The 16,641-nt window shown below is 40.0% G+C and overlaps 1 protein-coding gene across 1 annotated transcript in view; it reads left to right on the top strand.

The window, feature by feature from the left end:
• The window catches only part of dapk1 (death-associated protein kinase 1), an 87,457-nt gene that overhangs the window by 40,430 nt on the left and 30,386 nt on the right, over positions 1 to 16,641 (top strand). The window contains exons 5-11 of the mRNA XM_084728274.1: positions 2,391 to 2,520; positions 4,472 to 4,520; positions 4,716 to 4,742; positions 8,873 to 9,025; positions 13,116 to 13,161; positions 13,406 to 13,495; positions 14,609 to 14,701. Coding sequence (XP_084584400.1) covers positions 2,391 to 2,520; positions 4,472 to 4,520; positions 4,716 to 4,742; positions 8,873 to 9,025; positions 13,116 to 13,161; positions 13,406 to 13,495; positions 14,609 to 14,701 — 588 coding nt within the window. The remainder of the gene's footprint in view (positions 1 to 2,390; positions 2,521 to 4,471; positions 4,521 to 4,715; positions 4,743 to 8,872; positions 9,026 to 13,115; positions 13,162 to 13,405; positions 13,496 to 14,608; positions 14,702 to 16,641) is intronic.

Here is a 16,641-nt window from a genome sequence, read left to right as displayed (position 1 = left end):
GCAGTATTAGACATTCAGGGTCAGAAATAAAAGCACCCCAGATGTTCTCTCTAACCTCTTTAAACTGCCATTACATGGTTTAAAATGTAATTGCCTGACTGAACAAGGCAGTTTTCAGCTAATTATTTTCTTTTGAGAGTCAAATCAATTCTACAGAGACAGCAATACTGGCAATCAATGTACTTATTATTATGCTAGAGAGCTTAATATGTCGAGCAGGACAGACGAATGATGGCTCATCGCCAGCCAATTGATATGCGGGTTGTATCTGAACTGAAGGACCAAAACGATCGAAAGTCGGTTGTTTTTTTAAATGGAAAACACTTGGAAAGACGCTGCTTGTAAAAATCTCAGAACGTCAACCTTCTGCTGTATCATTGTTTACTCATGCTTTGGGTGATGCTCTAATCCTTGTGAGTTTCATTGTGTCATAAAGAGGTCTGTGGAGAAACATGTTTCTGGTTATCGAGTTTGCAGTAAAAGTGGCCAAACCGTTTCAGCAAAATTCCCACTTTGCTCATGACGGAGCTTTGGTGGAGGAAGTATTCAGAACTTTGGCATAATGTGCAACATTTTCCTGAAAAAAGCAATGAATAGATGGATATAAACAACCAAACCCTTTCACTTGTGACTCACTAGAAGTGTGTGGTGTTATCTGTATCTGCAGAGACTCCGCCCTCTGCCTGTATTTACTTATTTTCTCATTATTGTGCTGTGCTTGGGTTGCTTTACCAACCCAAAACTTTGGTATTTGACGTCCTGGGAATATAAGTCAGCAATCTTTCTGGTGCGTTTAGCTCGGAGAAATCCCACTGATTATAGTAAAAATGTGACTACTACGCTGTGAAAATACTTTGTTACGAGTCAAATTACTGCATTTTTTTATCACATAACTTGATATCAATATTGTGACAATATTGTCGGGGTGACTATGGTGCCTTTGTGAAATATCAGCACAATGAAATTTCTGATAAATAATCATCAGTAATGTGGAACATCTGCAAATAATTGTAATGAAATATAGAGTTTAGGTCTAATATTTCTCTCTGAGATGTAGTGAAACACAAGTCTGAAACAGAAGAATGAATCAGCATGAAAAGACTCGAGTACAAGTGCCTCAAATTTGTATGTAAGTTCAGCGCTCGTAGTAAACGTTGCACTCCTCCACTGGATTTAAGGTGTTCAGATTCTACAGTTGGAGAAATGAAACGGTTTGTAAACCACGTTTGATATCATTCTCCTTCATTCCAGCATTAACATAAGTGTATGAATGTTTAGAGAGCGGTGAACAAAACCAACGAGCAGAGCTGGAGTTTGATTGTATTTTCTCAGCACCTCCTGTTGCCACTGCTGCCCACAGCCAATCTGCTCTTGTTCCTTCCCAGACTAAATCCTCAAGCTCGGCTCACAGTCAAGCTGAAAGGACAAGGTTTTTAAGGGAAGATGGCTTCGTCTAAAAGAGGCATTGTGTCCTCAGGAATGTCCGGCTTCTGTTGTTTGGCTTTGCCTAAAGCGCATCTTTGCCGTCCTTTCCTTTCTCCCACTTCCTCGAGAGGTTTTTACTCGTGTTTTGCATGGGATTTCCATGGCTGATGAGCCTCCTTCCTGCCAGCCTGTTCCTGGTTTTGTGTCTGACTCTGCTGCTCGCTCCCTTGCTTACACTTAATTTGTGTCGTACACTGATAATTTAGTTTTCAACGTTCACCCTTTGATTTCTCTGTGAGTGACATATTTGTTCCTTATTGAAATCATGATGCATAACTGGCTGCATGCTAATAACACCTTAAGAAAGAACGGGTCAGTAGAGTTTGGTCTTTGTAAAAAAAAAAAATAAAAAGTCCACACCGACTCTCCCTCAGGGTTCTTAAGGGTGCTGGAAATCCATTTTAAAGGCATAATATGCAATATTTATATGCAGTATTTTCCTTAAAAATGTATTGACCTGCGAATGAGATTCAACAGTCATCTACGTTTCTCGTATATTTACAGACAGCTTTAACAAATCCTATATTTTTAAGATTTGAAAAGTACTTGGATTGTGGAGAATGCGCTTGAAACTGCTTGAATTTGTAAATGCATTACTGTCAAAATAAGTCGCTGTTAAATTTTTAAAAATGAACAGCGTTTTATTGAAATTTAAGTTATTTGTCTAGTAATTGTTTGAGTGATTGATTTATTGACCCAGTAAGGTTATACGGGATAGCAAGTCTATTTACAGACAGGAAGCACATTTTGAAACATGAAACTTTTTTCCCTTAATTTGCTTAATGCGCTTAGGTTAAAAAAAAAGTTTAAAAAGTGATGGATTGGACTTTGCTTCCTGCCTCCAGCTGTCCTCCCTGTCTCTGCCTCCTCCCTTTTTAACCGTCTGTCTTCTTCTTTGTTTCCAGCCGGAGAACATCATGCTGCTGAACCGCTCAGTGCCTCACCCGCGCATCAAGATCATTGACTTTGGCCTGGCCCACAAGATAGATTTTGGCAATGATTTTAAAAACATTTTTGGGACTCCAGAATTTGTAGGTCAGTATCTCTTCTTCTCCTAATCTTTATTGTCATTTTCTTGTTCTGCATCAAGTTTGATGTTTTGTTTAACAGATTATGCTCCAATGAATTTGCAAAGATATACTCTCCTTCCTGTCTCCACTGTACATAACAAACACAGATGCACACATGCACACACACACACACACACACACACACACACACACACACACACACACACACACACACATACACACACATACACATTTACACCACCCTGTTTTTCTGGCTTTATCCCAGGGGTTGCGTATTGTGAGAGCAAGTGCCAACTGTGCCATAGGGACTAAGTGAGAGAGAACTGATAATAGACTGACGATTATCAGAACTGCTCCTTCTTGCCAACACAAACACACACACACACTTATACACATACACACATCGGTGGCTCTGTCCCATCTCCCCTCACCTACCCCTTAGCCTGGGGCAGCTGCCAGCACTCCCAGTCCACCCCCTGCCCGATACCAGTGCTCTCTACCAGCATCTTCCAGGCCAAAACCAGAGCCTGTTCCGAATTCAGCAGGGCAGCAGTCAAACGGTCTAAATAAAGATCAAGTGGCAGAAAGCGGAAATCATAATTTGGATAGATGTTGCTGGAAAACAGGCCTAACCGCTCTGAAATGATTAGGAAAAATGCATCATAAATGCATAGCAAATATGAATTGTTATCAGTCTTGCTTTTCCAATTCCTATTCATTCCTACATGCATCGGCATGATGCAAACAGGCCCCAGAATTATGGAAACCTGTAGTTTCAACACTTAGGGCATAATTGTCTCCTAAATAGAAGTCGGTTAAGACAAAGAATAATGAAGCCTGTTAATATGAGTTCTGGAGCGATTCTGGACGAGGATAGTTGGTGGTTGAGTTTCATTCCTAGGTTGTCAAATACTTACATTTTGGGAACAAGATTCAATATTCATCGTCCCGTCCTGTGATTGGCCAGATACCACTTTTCCATACACATGTGCTGGCTTGGCTTGACTCGGTTTGACTCAGCGCATCACCCCAACACGGCAGGAATTTGCATTTCCATTACAACAGGGCTGCTCACTTGAAAGTGTGTCTTTAACTGAAGATGAGCAGCTTAGCTTGAGTCGAATTGCTGTAAAATGGCAAATAAACAGTGAAAAATTCTTCACAATAAAAGTCCCATGTTATTGCGTTATTCAAAACCTTTTATTATGAAGCAGTAAACCAGGAAATTTTCATCAGCAGTAAATTGACTTGCTCAGCTCAAAGCTTAACAGTGACGGACAGCTGGTGCTCGTCACGGGTCAGCCATGGTCTGTGAGACATCACCGCAGCCCGCTTGGAGACGGGTCGGGCTTGCTGTGGCTGCACTCCAGAGTAGGCCCATCTTGGGCACAACTAGGCACAGCTTGGTATTTTAAAAGTGGTAATGGAAATGCAAATCAGCATGGCACGGTTTGACTCAGCATGGCCAAAGTTGCCAGTGGAAAAACCCTCAAAAGGTTATTATGGAACCTTTTTATAATTTTGCCAAAAATAAACTCTCAGCTCTAAGCGTCAAATCTGCGTCCTCTCTCTCACAGAATTCCTATTTCATATCAAACCTTTTTTGTTTAAATTGATTATGAATGTAAATGAACGTAATGATTTGTTAGTTCTTCAGACATCTGACAAGAGAAAAGAAGAGAAACAATCACAGTTCTAGCATGTGTGATCAGAAAAAAAAAGCAGCAACACCTCTAAAGAAACAAAAAAAAATCTGTGAATCCAACAAAATGAGAACGTGCTTAAAGAAAACCTTTTAAGAAGGCATTGCAAGAAGAGGAGAAGTAAATGATTTAGTAAGACAAAAGAAATAGAGTTAAAATGACATTAAAGGTAAAGTTAGTGTGTGGTATGTGTCGTGTGTGTTCTGTGTTGACCTGAATAGTAATAATCTGTTATTTGCTTTTGACTCCCAGCTCCAGAAGTAGTCAACTATGAACCTTTAGGCCTGGAGGCAGACATGTGGTGAGTAAATATAAACTCAATCTGCTCTACAATGAACTTTATGTACACATGATGTTTGTATTTGTTCTTATTTCTGAAGACCATCTGCCGTTGAGTAAACTCGTGTTGTGCACGATGCACTGCTGTCAAAATGCAAGAAGACATTGTTAAAAAAAAATCTCCTCTTTCTTTGTCTTTCCCCCTGCCTCTCCTCAGGAGTGTCGGTGTGATAACCTACATCCTGTAAGTATCTGAAAGCCGCCAGTGATGATGGATAATTATGTGAAATGAGTTGAAATCCTGTGTCAATGCAGGGCTTTTACAACAGCTTCCTTCAATTTTGTGTTCACATTTATCTAGAAACCCCAGGGCGTCGTCACTCACCGAGCATGACAGTCAGTCAGAATGTTTGTCAGGGTTACTGGCCGCTCTTTGACCTTTCTGTCGTCGAACCTGCTGAAGAGTGCGCTGTTTCTCTTGAATGTTAACAGCCTGCAGCGAGGGCCGTTAGCATATTAAAACTGCATATTCAGTACATTTCAGTGTGATGTCGTTTCAGCAGTTGTGTGAACGTTGTGCGTGTCAATTTATTTTAACAATTATTTTGCTTATCAGACCCCTGCTCATTATAGGTCAAACTACTCAACAGAAGATGTTCAAACTTTGAGCATTTACTTCCCTATCAAGCTTTTTGTACTTTAAAAGTTACATTTCCCAGTGCAACAGTTTACAGTATTCTGTTTTTCTTGCAATATTGATGCTTGTGAAAGTGCTTCCTGTAATTGAAAATGAAGAGAAAATGTAAATCTTTGAATCAAAAGCTAAAATAATGAACTCTTGCAAGGGCATTTGGTTGCTAGAGGCTAGTGTAGGTAGTTGACTCTGGACTTTGTCAAGGGTCTGGTCAGTCTTCTTTTAGCTTGCTGGCATGTTTGCAGTTATCAGAGGGCTGGATTAGATGTTCTCTCTTTAAATCACAATCTATAGATCCAGCTTACTGCCCATCTGCAATAGCCAGACTACTTCAAAATAAATGTGATGATAAGTCATGTTCCAATCTTTCACCTGTGTGGCTAATTTGCTCATGATTCAGTCGACCAGCTGGTCTTTAAACAACCACTTTCATCTTCTACATCCGATGGCTTTCATCGAACTCATGAGTGTTCTTGAAGTAGCTATCTGCAGAAATGTCAGCACAGTTTAATTCAACAGTGAGAGCAAAGTTCATGCCCTCAGGGACACGCAGATCAACTGCTGTTGTGCTCTTGATAATGCTGTCCTCCTCTCTTTATATCGAGCTGCAAGGTTCTCCTGAGCTCCCACACACCTCTGTCCTACAGAGAGACACCTACACGAGGCCAAGCACAAAATGTGTGCACATTAGGTGCCCTTGCCTACACAAACATGTAGAGAGCTCTCACCAAAACCCAGGTAGAGGTAAAAAAAAAATAAAGTTATCTCATTATTATATAATTAGGAGATGCAAACATTACACCATTAATTTGAGAAGAGTAGTATGTAGGTGCTGTTAAAATGATGCATCATTTTGTCTTACATGAGCACACTGTTACACATGCACACATAGAAATGTACATACCGCACACATGCTTACGGTACACATTCGCACACTGTCTTTGTTCATGCTGTCCACCCACACAGCTGTCACAGCTCTGCATGGCAAGGTAGAAAATAGATCGTTCGCTGCTTATTATCACAGCCGAGCAACAGCAAGGTGCACTCACTGCTCGTCTCCTGTTAGGAAAAAAAAAAACAATGTGAGGGGAAAAGTGGCTGGGAATAATTGAATAAACAGTTTGGGGTGATTTTTGGGAGCATCTCCAAACCCATAATGGGAGTATTCTGCATGAGTAATGAGCCGATTGCTACTGTACACTGTAGTGAGTGCTGCACACAAAGCTCCATTTGTCTGAAATAATTTAATCTAAAATCTAAGTCTGCCCCTGATGAAGGACTTTTCTAGTTTACTTGAAGTCATTAGTTAAAGCCAATAGTCGACTAGCTAATGCATGATTATGATATTAATTTAATTATTTAAATATATATTTCTGGGGCACGAAGTTAAATGGAAAAGTGGCACTAATTCTGAATGTTTTCAACACAACCAGCAAGGGCACTGAACGTTTGGTTCATTTATTTCAACACAGTATAAACTCATACAAGTCTCGTTGTTCAAAACACAGAAATAAATAACTTCCAGCTTCAGAAAAACAAATATTCACAGACTTATCAACATGATGGTTGATGTATTCTTACAAATTAACTTGCTACAAACTTGCTCCTCAACCGCTTAATACCTCCTATCTCCGCCTGAACCCGCCATATTTTCATCGCCGCCACAGTCCTGTGCATCATCCCGGTAACGTTTCTGGCCCTCATTAGTCTTTGAGCCCATGTCTCAGTTTAATAGGACTGCTAACTGAGCTAACTAGCTAATGGCAGCTACAGTACAGTTAGCATCAGTGTGCCAGTGACCTCAGTGTTACAGGACAGAAGGTCAGTGTTGCAACATTACCCCAATGGCGAGGTGCAGCTTCTGTTTGGAGTTTGCGGTCCGTTTTTTTTGTTTGTTTGTTTGTTTTTCCTGCGACTAATGAATAAATGTAAACGTTGACTAAGACTCCTTCCGTTTATTAAGGGTTTAGTCGACTATTATGGGGCAGCCCTACTAAAATCATTTGATAAATGTGGCGAATCAGCAAGTGATGTGACTCAGCTCTGCTGGAGCCCTAATTTGGGTTGTAGGTTGTAAGACGTGTTTCAGCATAAAAATTGTGCAAGCTGCATCTTTAAGTCTCATTTGGGAAGCATTTTGGGAATGCAGTGGATTAAAAAAAATGCCACAGAATCCTGACATAACACTTTTCCTGCTGGTTTTACTGCCTGGCTCGGTGAAGATGTGCCTTAATTAGTTGTTTGTTGTGAGCAGCTGCACCTTATACACTCGATAAATTCATACATTTCCGCTCAACTTGAGCTTGATCCACACTACCTCCATGTCTGCCCCAGCTGGCATGTTAATTAGCGGCTGGTGCTGACGAGCTGGAGAGGTTTCAGTGGAGAAGGGAAGGCCAGGGAGCGCCGTTTGGTTTAACTGCCTGAGCTCCAAGAGACCTCATCAACATGCATGAGCGCTCACTGTGTCATGGTTTGTCCATTAAGACGCGCTTTTGTCTCATGCTGGTGCACCTTATCCCCTTGCCACATCTGCTTATTCTTATGTGTGCATCCAATTGAGAGGTGTGAGCGTGCGCTAAAATTCCTGCACTCGACTCTTAACTCCTTACATATTCAGTGGAACTGAGAGGCGTCCAACTGGCTTTCCTGTGATACTGTTTGACAAACACACCAAATACTTCAGTTTGATAGCAAAGCTTGACTAATGAGTCACCATTAGTTGCTACGCGGCCTTGTAATCACATGCCCCACATCAGCGAGTAGTGAGGTCTCAGTTTCGGTTTCGAGGGCCAAAGCTAATCAGCGGCGGGTGAGTTAGTGTTTGACTTGAAATCCAATGTACTTCCTTCCCCTGTGTGATTACAAGACACACTGGGACAAGTTAGAGGATGAGAGAGCTTTGCTGTTCTTCCATTAGACTGGAAATTCTGAAGTTGTCGAGTTGATCAGGATATCAAGGTAATCTGTCATCAGGGCTGCATAACGAAATGACAGTTGTAGTTCCTTCATGCTAAACATGCATTAAATACAGGACAGATTACAATAAAAATATAAATAAAATAAATCAATATATGCCTACTATTTACATGTACATATACAGACCCACAAAATAATTCTGTAGGGAACTTTTTGCGTCTGGTTGAATGTAAACAGCAGCAACAAAATGGTGACGATAATGTGGTCGACATCTTCACACAAAAAGCTATCCTGAGTCCCATTTCATCCATTTAATTTTCCTGAACAGGCATTAGTCAGGAGCAGCCGTCCCAGCATGTCTCTTATCCCCGCCCTGGTCCACAGTGGTGCGTCCAGCTGATCTGGCCGGGTGTTGAAAGATGCCGTATGCGCTGTTGATTGTCTCAGGGTCCACTGCTCTGTCATGCAAACTGTTCGCCTCATTTTCCTACGAGTGTATTTCTGTCAAAGGTGAAACATGTTTAAACAATAAAGCCAAAAAAGCGAAATTTGAAGGAGCTACTGGCCACGGCATCTGCATGCACCAACGTTGCCATAACAATAATCTATATTTAATTATACTGTGCAGTTATCATTATATTGTCAAAGCTGGTGTTTGACTAAACTGTCTTCATTGTCTCTTAGCGAAACAACAGTCTGTGTGTCTGTGTTTGTGTGTCCGCACCTCTAATCTTATTGTTAACCTCTGTCCCATCTTGCAGTTTGAGTGGCGCGTCTCCCTTCCTGGGTGACAACAAGCAGGAGACTCTGGCCAACGTGTCTGCCGTGGACTACACGTTTGACGAGGACTTCTTCAGCAACACCAGCGTCCTGGCCAAAGACTTCATCGCAAGGCTGCTTGTCAAAGACCCAAAGTATGTACTGTCGCTCTTTCTAGTATTTGAGACAGGAATTGAAAGGCAGTGATGTTGATTGTATCATGTGCGTGTTCTCTAAGGTGTAGTAACAGTACAGTGTGAGCTTGATGGAAAAATGTAGACAGTTTTCAAAAGAGTGAACTTGGAACACAACTAATGTGTTGATTATTTTTCTGTGAGTCATTAAGTTGATAAAATGTGGGGAGAAAAAGTCATCACAATTCCTCACAGTCCAAATTGAAGTCTTCAAATCTCTTGTTTTGTCCAACCAGTTGTCCAGTTGTGTTTGGTGACTGTAATGAAAACATGCACACGGCCATTTTATTGACTTTCAGTCACAAAGCCCTTCATCAGAGCTCTGCTAACTCCATGATATTGTGTTTGTTTTTGGCATCCAACACATTGTTGTTTTAGAAAATTTCCTTTAGAGATGAATGATTAGTTATCAAAAGTGTGGACAAAACATTTACTGTCAGTGGAATAATGGATTATTCAACTATTTTCAAATTACTACAAATTACTCCTTACTTGAAGACTTAATTTCCTAAATTACCAATGGCCATTTCAAGAAATCAGTATCTATCATCTTTCTATGGAAGCCGATTTCTCCCAATTAAAGAAAAAAATATATATCCCCATGGTAATAATGGAGGCATATTTATAAGAAAGTAAAAAGTTTAATAATTAGATAACAATCTTTCTGAGTACACCTGACAAAGAGTGTCAACTAGGGACTTCGAATTAGAAAAGCAGCAGCTGTTTGCCAGTTAGAATTCAAAAGTAATGCCACATTATAAATCAAATGTTCTAACCTGTCCCCATCTCTGTATAGGTTTTATAATCTTAGGCTGACATTGAAATTGAATATAGGCCCACTGCAGATATTAGAATAGAACTTCCTTTTCACTGGAGATGATCTGGTAGTTATAACAGCACACGTCTCTCCCATATTACCGAGTTGCTCTAGCAACAACTGAATGGCTGCAGCCACGAACAAAGCTCATGCCATCAAAACTTTTTCTTTCTTCTGTTTCCCTATAACAATGGAGCGAGAGCGAACAGGGGTGAATAATTATAGGTGTGGAGATAATTTCATTTAGACAGGATGAAGTAAGAAAAGGCACAGCTAAGCTTTGAACCGACAGTGGGCGAAAGAGGAGACTTACTTTACAAACTTGGGACTAATGGGGCTTTTAGAAATCCCTGACCGAGTGCATCAAAATGGAACGGCTTTTAATTGATCTACATAGTGAGCAGGCATGGATCCACGCAGCTGGCAGGGAGATAAATGAAGACTCCCTTGAAGAAGACACACACTACCGTTTAATAATGTTCAGCATGACACTGGACTGCACCAGCTTAGACACTGTTCACTGTTCACTGGGAATACACCAATGCATATGGTACATTTTCTCACCCTGTCGCACCATAAAGGAGACATATGTAACATTTGCACATCCAAATAGCAAGTTGGAGTCATAGTCCAATAAGATTATTAATGTTTAGCTATGACACAATAAGAGACAGTTGCTCATTTGGCATTAATTTGACCTCTAAATAACATTAAATGTGCATGTTGTCAGAGAAGCTCGTATTTCAACTTATTACAGTAAATATATTACAGATTTCTCCTTTAAGTCGACTGTGACGGGTTGTGGGTTTTTGCTTTGTCTCAGGAGTGCGTGTGTGCAGAGCAGCCAGCAGTTAGAAACAGGGATGTGGTAGTGAACGCTTGTAGACATGAGGAAGTGATGAGTGCATTGGGTCACACCAGTTTCCCTAATGGTCATGTTGACTTACATTGAACTTGCTGAAACTTTGTCAAAACAATGTCTTGTTGTTTTCATCGTTAGTTTGCAGCAGTCGTGATAAGGGATGTGGCATCTGTACAGTCACCACATCACGCCACACCAGTTCTCTTAAAGAGCTTGGCTTTTATTGAATGTCAGATGGTAATTGGACATAGATTATTGACATTCAGAGCGGTAGTCTGTTAATAATGTTAATTAAATATAATCTGGATGTGGATGGAGGGCTTCAAATGATCGTGGTAAATTTTATCAAGGTAATCTGTACTCATTATATAACTCAGAGTCGTATTAAGAAATGACAGTTGTAGTTCTTTCATGCTACACACACATGCAACACAGATGCATTAAACAGAGGACAGATTAAGATAAAAATATAAAATAAAGCAATAACAAAACACCCACAAAGTAATTCTGTAGGAAATGTAATGATGATGATTGAATGTAAACAGCAGAAACAAAATGGTGGCAATAATATAGTTGACATCTTTGCATAAAAAGTTTGAGATCATGGAAACATTGTCCATCAACTTTGGCTGTGTTTGTGTGCGAAGCATCATTGATGTAAATACAGAGTCCCCCTCTCCTCACCCTGAGAGTCTGCCGTGTTGCAGCCCGTCAGCTCAAACCTGGTCGCCTGTCAAATGCAACAGCTTGATCATGAACATCTTCTCTAATTTAAGCATCATATCTGTTCTGATATTGTTCTGTTTCCTCTGAGGTTCCCAGTATTTTGTCTCACTGCTGTATTTTGTTGTGAAGGAGAAGTGTGGAGAGTTTCAGAAAGGAAATGAGATCTTTTAGATCATCAAAGAGAACAAAATATCACTGCTGTTTTGCAGTTGTGGTTTAAACACCATACAAAATGAACCACCGCCATAAATCTTTGCCGGTATGACGGTGCCATAATACAGTGTTTTGACAACCACAAAATATAATGTCACAATACACAAGTATATCGATATTTTCTTACGCTCCTTACATCCAACAGTGTTTTCCTTTGCAGGAATCTTTTTTTGTTTGTATGATCTGTCAAAGATATTGTAACATTTTCTTTAGAGCTGAAACTAATTAATAAAATCATTTTCATTCTTGGTTAATTTGCCAATGATTTTCTTGAAAAGAAGGCGATGTATTCAAATTTGTTTTGTCTGACTAACAGTCTAACACCCAAAGATATTCAGTTAACAGTGATTAAACCTGAGAAACGCAGCAAATTCTCTCATTTTAGACGTTTGAACAAGTGAATTTTGCACACTGTTGCTTGAAAAATTGCTGGTGTGAAATCTATGGGTTTGATGGCTTATTAGGCCAAAACACTGTGACAAATGTTGAACTAGATTTCACTTTTTTGCCAGACGAACCTGAATTTATGGTTTGTTTGTTTTTTGCCAGAGTCTGATGTGTCAACCCAGTGGCCTCATTATAAAGAACAAGGGGGGCTGCATTTTTTTTCATGCAGCATTGATGTTGGTCTGAACACAACCTAAGCTCCACCTCTGTTTGTTACTGTTTGGACTGAGTGGTACTACCAGAAGAAAAAATGATAAATGTACTGTACTTTAAGGTTTATGATAAATGATTCAATAACATGACGGCATATTAGTATCTCACGACAGCATCATCTTTGCTGCTAACTGGGAGTGAGGCATCCTTCTATCCCTCTGCACACAGCTGTGTGTGTTGATATAATCTGTTGTTAAACTTGCCCACAGGCTTTCATGGACTGCTGACAGCAATCAGCGTCTCTGACTCAAAGTCAGGAGGTTGCATTTATCAATCAGTTCATTCTCTCATCTGTTTTTGCAGATTAAATACAAACAGGAATGCTACTGGTTTCCCATACGACCTCTGGTGCTCTTGGATGGAAGAAAAATCATCTTAAAGAGAAAAAAAAAGCCCTCTTCCATGCGTGGGATGTGGCATTAAAAATCCTATTCCAGTTACTTTTTGACACATAATGATTGTGTGTCAAGACACCTTGAGGATATTTTTATAATCTGCTTCCCCATATCTACTAAAGGCTTTATTTATTTTTAACCACCCACTTAAGTGGAATTTTTTTCATGCCACACACCATCCATGGTTGAGGGCATATTTTCTCCGCTATGAAATAAAAAATAATTCACATTAATTTGTGTTTTAGTTAAAGGTGAACTCTGCTCATGCCTCCACGTTGCTTTGAGAATTAAATGCTGTATCACACTGCAAAACACTGAACGAGACTTTCAACCATATCAAAGCTCTCTCCTTCATCTTTCTTCATTTTCTGTCCACAGAAAGAGAATGACGATTCAGGACAGCCTTCAGCACCCCTGGATCAAGGTTGGAGTCTTTTGCTCGCTGACTGATTGCATCTCTTTTTAATTTAAAACTTTTGTTGTCCTGTTAAATTTCACATGTTTCCTTTATATTTTGTGGCAGTAGCTGGTATTTAAAATGGTTTGGGTTTGTACTCTAAGCTGCCAAGCCTCAACTCATTAATTCTTTACCAAATTTATTTTTGCCAAAAATAATCTCATAAGATTTTTTTTTTAATAAATACGTGTGCTTGTGTTTGTGAAATCAGCCAAAAGACACTCAGCAAGCTCTGAGCAGAAAGGAGTCGGCTGTCAACATGGAAAAGTTCAAGAAGTTTGCAGCTCGGAGAAAATGGAAAGTAAGTGCCTTCCTTTGGTTCTGTCTCTAATTTAAACCCACATAAACTCAAACTTCAGGAATGATACATTACTGCACAGCTACTGTTAAACTTGCCCAGTCACTCATCACATCCCTATAAACACGACACCTTGACAGCGTCTTGCCAAAACACCTCCATGCTTTGATGTCACCACGGTCGCTGCAGGCTTGCCATAACCGTCATATTCGCTGCCAGTGCTCCTTTAGTGGTCGTCTCCTTGTCTGTTTTGGTTCGTCACGGCTGACCCAGCACCGCTCCCAGCCTGCAAGAAGTGCTGGGATATTTTATCTGTGGTGGTTTGACGGTGCTGTCACGCCATGTCTCTGTCTTCTGCTCGGGCTGCTATTAAGAATCTGGCACACTGGCAGCTTCTGGCTTTTCAGTAACCTTGGTTTGACTTTGGGTTTATTTATTTCCACATATAAAACTGAAGCCCAAATATGACAAATTTTAAGCAAAAGGACAAACACTGATTGTGAGGTGCTATTCATACGAATTTTAAAACTATTGTCAACACACAGATGCTTCCCTGTTTTTATTGGAGAAGCCATTAGACGTTAGTTTTCATTGTGTATAGGTCGATAAATGCCCTTGCACTTTTTTCTTTCAGAATAATTGTGGTGTTTTGTCTGCAGGTTTCAGATTGGCCACTTTAACCTTTGCGTATTTCAGCTCTTTTCTTACATTACCATGTTTTCTCTTTTTTTTTATGCTTGTGAATGAATGCTTAGTGTGTTTGCAAACTCGCTTTTCCTCAAACGACTCCATGTGGGACAAATAAAACATTCTGAATTTGAAATTGAGTTTATGGATCAGCAGAGTTTTAGATTTTTGTGCACCAGCTTTGTATTGTTCACCTCGAGATGCATTTTACCAATTCAAAGCAGGAAAAGAAGTCTAGAGTCAAGTCACCTAACTTTATGAAGGGCAGCGGGATATCAGAGAATGAATTACAATGCGTAAAGTAACTGAAGTGAATTTAAATAGAGCAGAAAATTGCTTTATGTCTACACCTGCCTGCCTGTTCATGGTCCCCTTAACACAACTTGACATTCTACTCATTCATGAACCTCTGTTCTTCTCTTTTCCCAGCAATCCGTCCGACTTATCTCCTTATGCAACCGCCTGTCTCGCTCCTTCCTGTCCAGAAGCAACATAAGTGTGGCTCGCAGTGATGACACGTTGGTAAGTCCTGGAGGTCTGCTTCGGTGTTGTGCTTTGACTTGCGTACAGAAGATCTGAGCAAGTTCAAAAAGACATTAAAGCACACGACAGTGAAGATCTTGATCCAAATTCATTAAGTTTATTGGCTTTGCAGCTATTAACACCATCCAGGCTTTAAATTGCACTTGAGTAAAACATCTGCAACAAAAGAACCATTACTTTTATCTCTGCAGTCCTGTCCTATCTTTAATACAAGCCAAATAAGCGTAATTGACAGGAGACTGGCGTCTTAATGAGTTTCAAATTGCTTTTATTGAAGTGCATTTCCTTATTAGGACCTCAAGCTCTCACTTACAGCTCTGGTATTTCTAACTCGACAATCTCTCTGAGAATCTTGAGCTCCTACATGTAATTGATCTGTTCCTCATTTCCCCTGAGTGCCACAGGTCAGGTGTTAGCAGAATTGTTGGAATTTCAGTTTGTGTGACCTTAAAACCAAGCTGAGCTTACAGGAATGTGGCCACAGAGAGAGAAACTGTTGCACATACAACATACACATCCGTTTGTATGGGTTTGTATGTAAATAATGATACATAAGAAAGCTTTTATGATTTGTGTGTCTATTGATACGGACAAGCCTGTGAGATGTAAACACTGTGGCCTCAGTGTGAGGCTTAATCATTGACAAAGCACTGCCAGCAGGCCAAGGCCGGGTCTGTTTCCTCATCAAAGGATTACGCAGCGACTTCCTCATGTCACAGGTGAGCTGGCAGGTAGAACTAAACATTTTGAGAACGCTGCACCTCCTGTAGTCCACAAACAGAAGTGCAGCAGCAGTTTACATTTACCAGTAGCAGCTTTCTAATAGATCTGTGTATTTATCGGCTGAGCAGGTTCTGGGTTAAGTGCTTTAGTGAAGGCACCCCCCTGTAAATTTTCAACTAAGAAGTTGTTTGCGTTAAGCTTCAGATTATTTTTGTTACTGATTAATCTGCTAATAATTCTTTGATTAAAGCAGCAGTGTGATAGCTTTATGAGGCTGTATTAACAGCTTATGGCAGACCTGAAAATAAAAGTCTTTCTGTTATCTTTGAGTGAGCCTGCCTTGTCACACTGCTGTGTTTCTGCAGTAGCCCAGAACAGACAAACCCAACACTGCCTCTAAAGACAGCCTTTCATATTTTTCGCAAGTATCGTGGCCACCGTAGGCTCCTGTGGATGTTTGGAAGAGGAGAGAAGATGACATGTTGCAATCTACAAGATTGTATTTGTATTTCAAAGTTGACTTTTCCTAATAAGATTATTTTTCCACAGCATAGAAATACAAGAGTCACCTGGATAATTTAATCATAACCTTAGTTTTATGTTATGGCTCTTTCAGTGTTTTGTCAGTCCAAAACCCAAAGATATTCACTATAATATGATAATAAACCCAGAAAAGCTAGAAATCTCCACATGTGAGAGGCTGGAAACAGCATTTTCAGCTATTTTTTACTAGAGTAATTACTGTAACCACCAACTGAAAATAGTTTAATAGTTAAATTCTTCTTTACCACTTGCTTGGTCAGGCAAGTGAGTGGCTGGATTTACTTTTCCAACATGACATTTTATCAGGCAGTCCTTATTGTTGAGTTTTGGTTAATATGCCTCAACAAAAGAACATTTTCTTAACTTGCTGAGGTAATAAACTGTCCTGCACAAAGTACCTCAAAAGTAACATATTGAAGGACAGGGGAGCATTGCTCATTCCCAATACCGACCCTAGTTTTCCCAGTCTGACTGAGAATTACAACTCCTTAACTTAACATATCATGATTTTTGAGATACCAACCTTCCTCATTATTTATTTTAACTGGAAGACCAGGTATGTCACTTAGGCCGTGAAATTAGACGGAGACACTGTCATCATCACTTTGCATTCTTTTATTAAAGAGGTTCTTAAGTGACTGTTACCAGCTCTA

The sequence above is a fragment of the Lutjanus erythropterus genome, chromosome 10 (genome assembly GCF_056507025.1).
Source record: "Lutjanus erythropterus isolate fLutEry1 chromosome 10, fLutEry1.hap2, whole genome shotgun sequence".
Classification (NCBI taxonomy): Eukaryota; Metazoa; Chordata; class Actinopteri; order Lutjaniformes; family Lutjanidae; genus Lutjanus; species Lutjanus erythropterus.
Note: the sequence above shows the minus strand (reverse complement) of the source record. Positions and strands in the feature narration are given on the sequence as shown.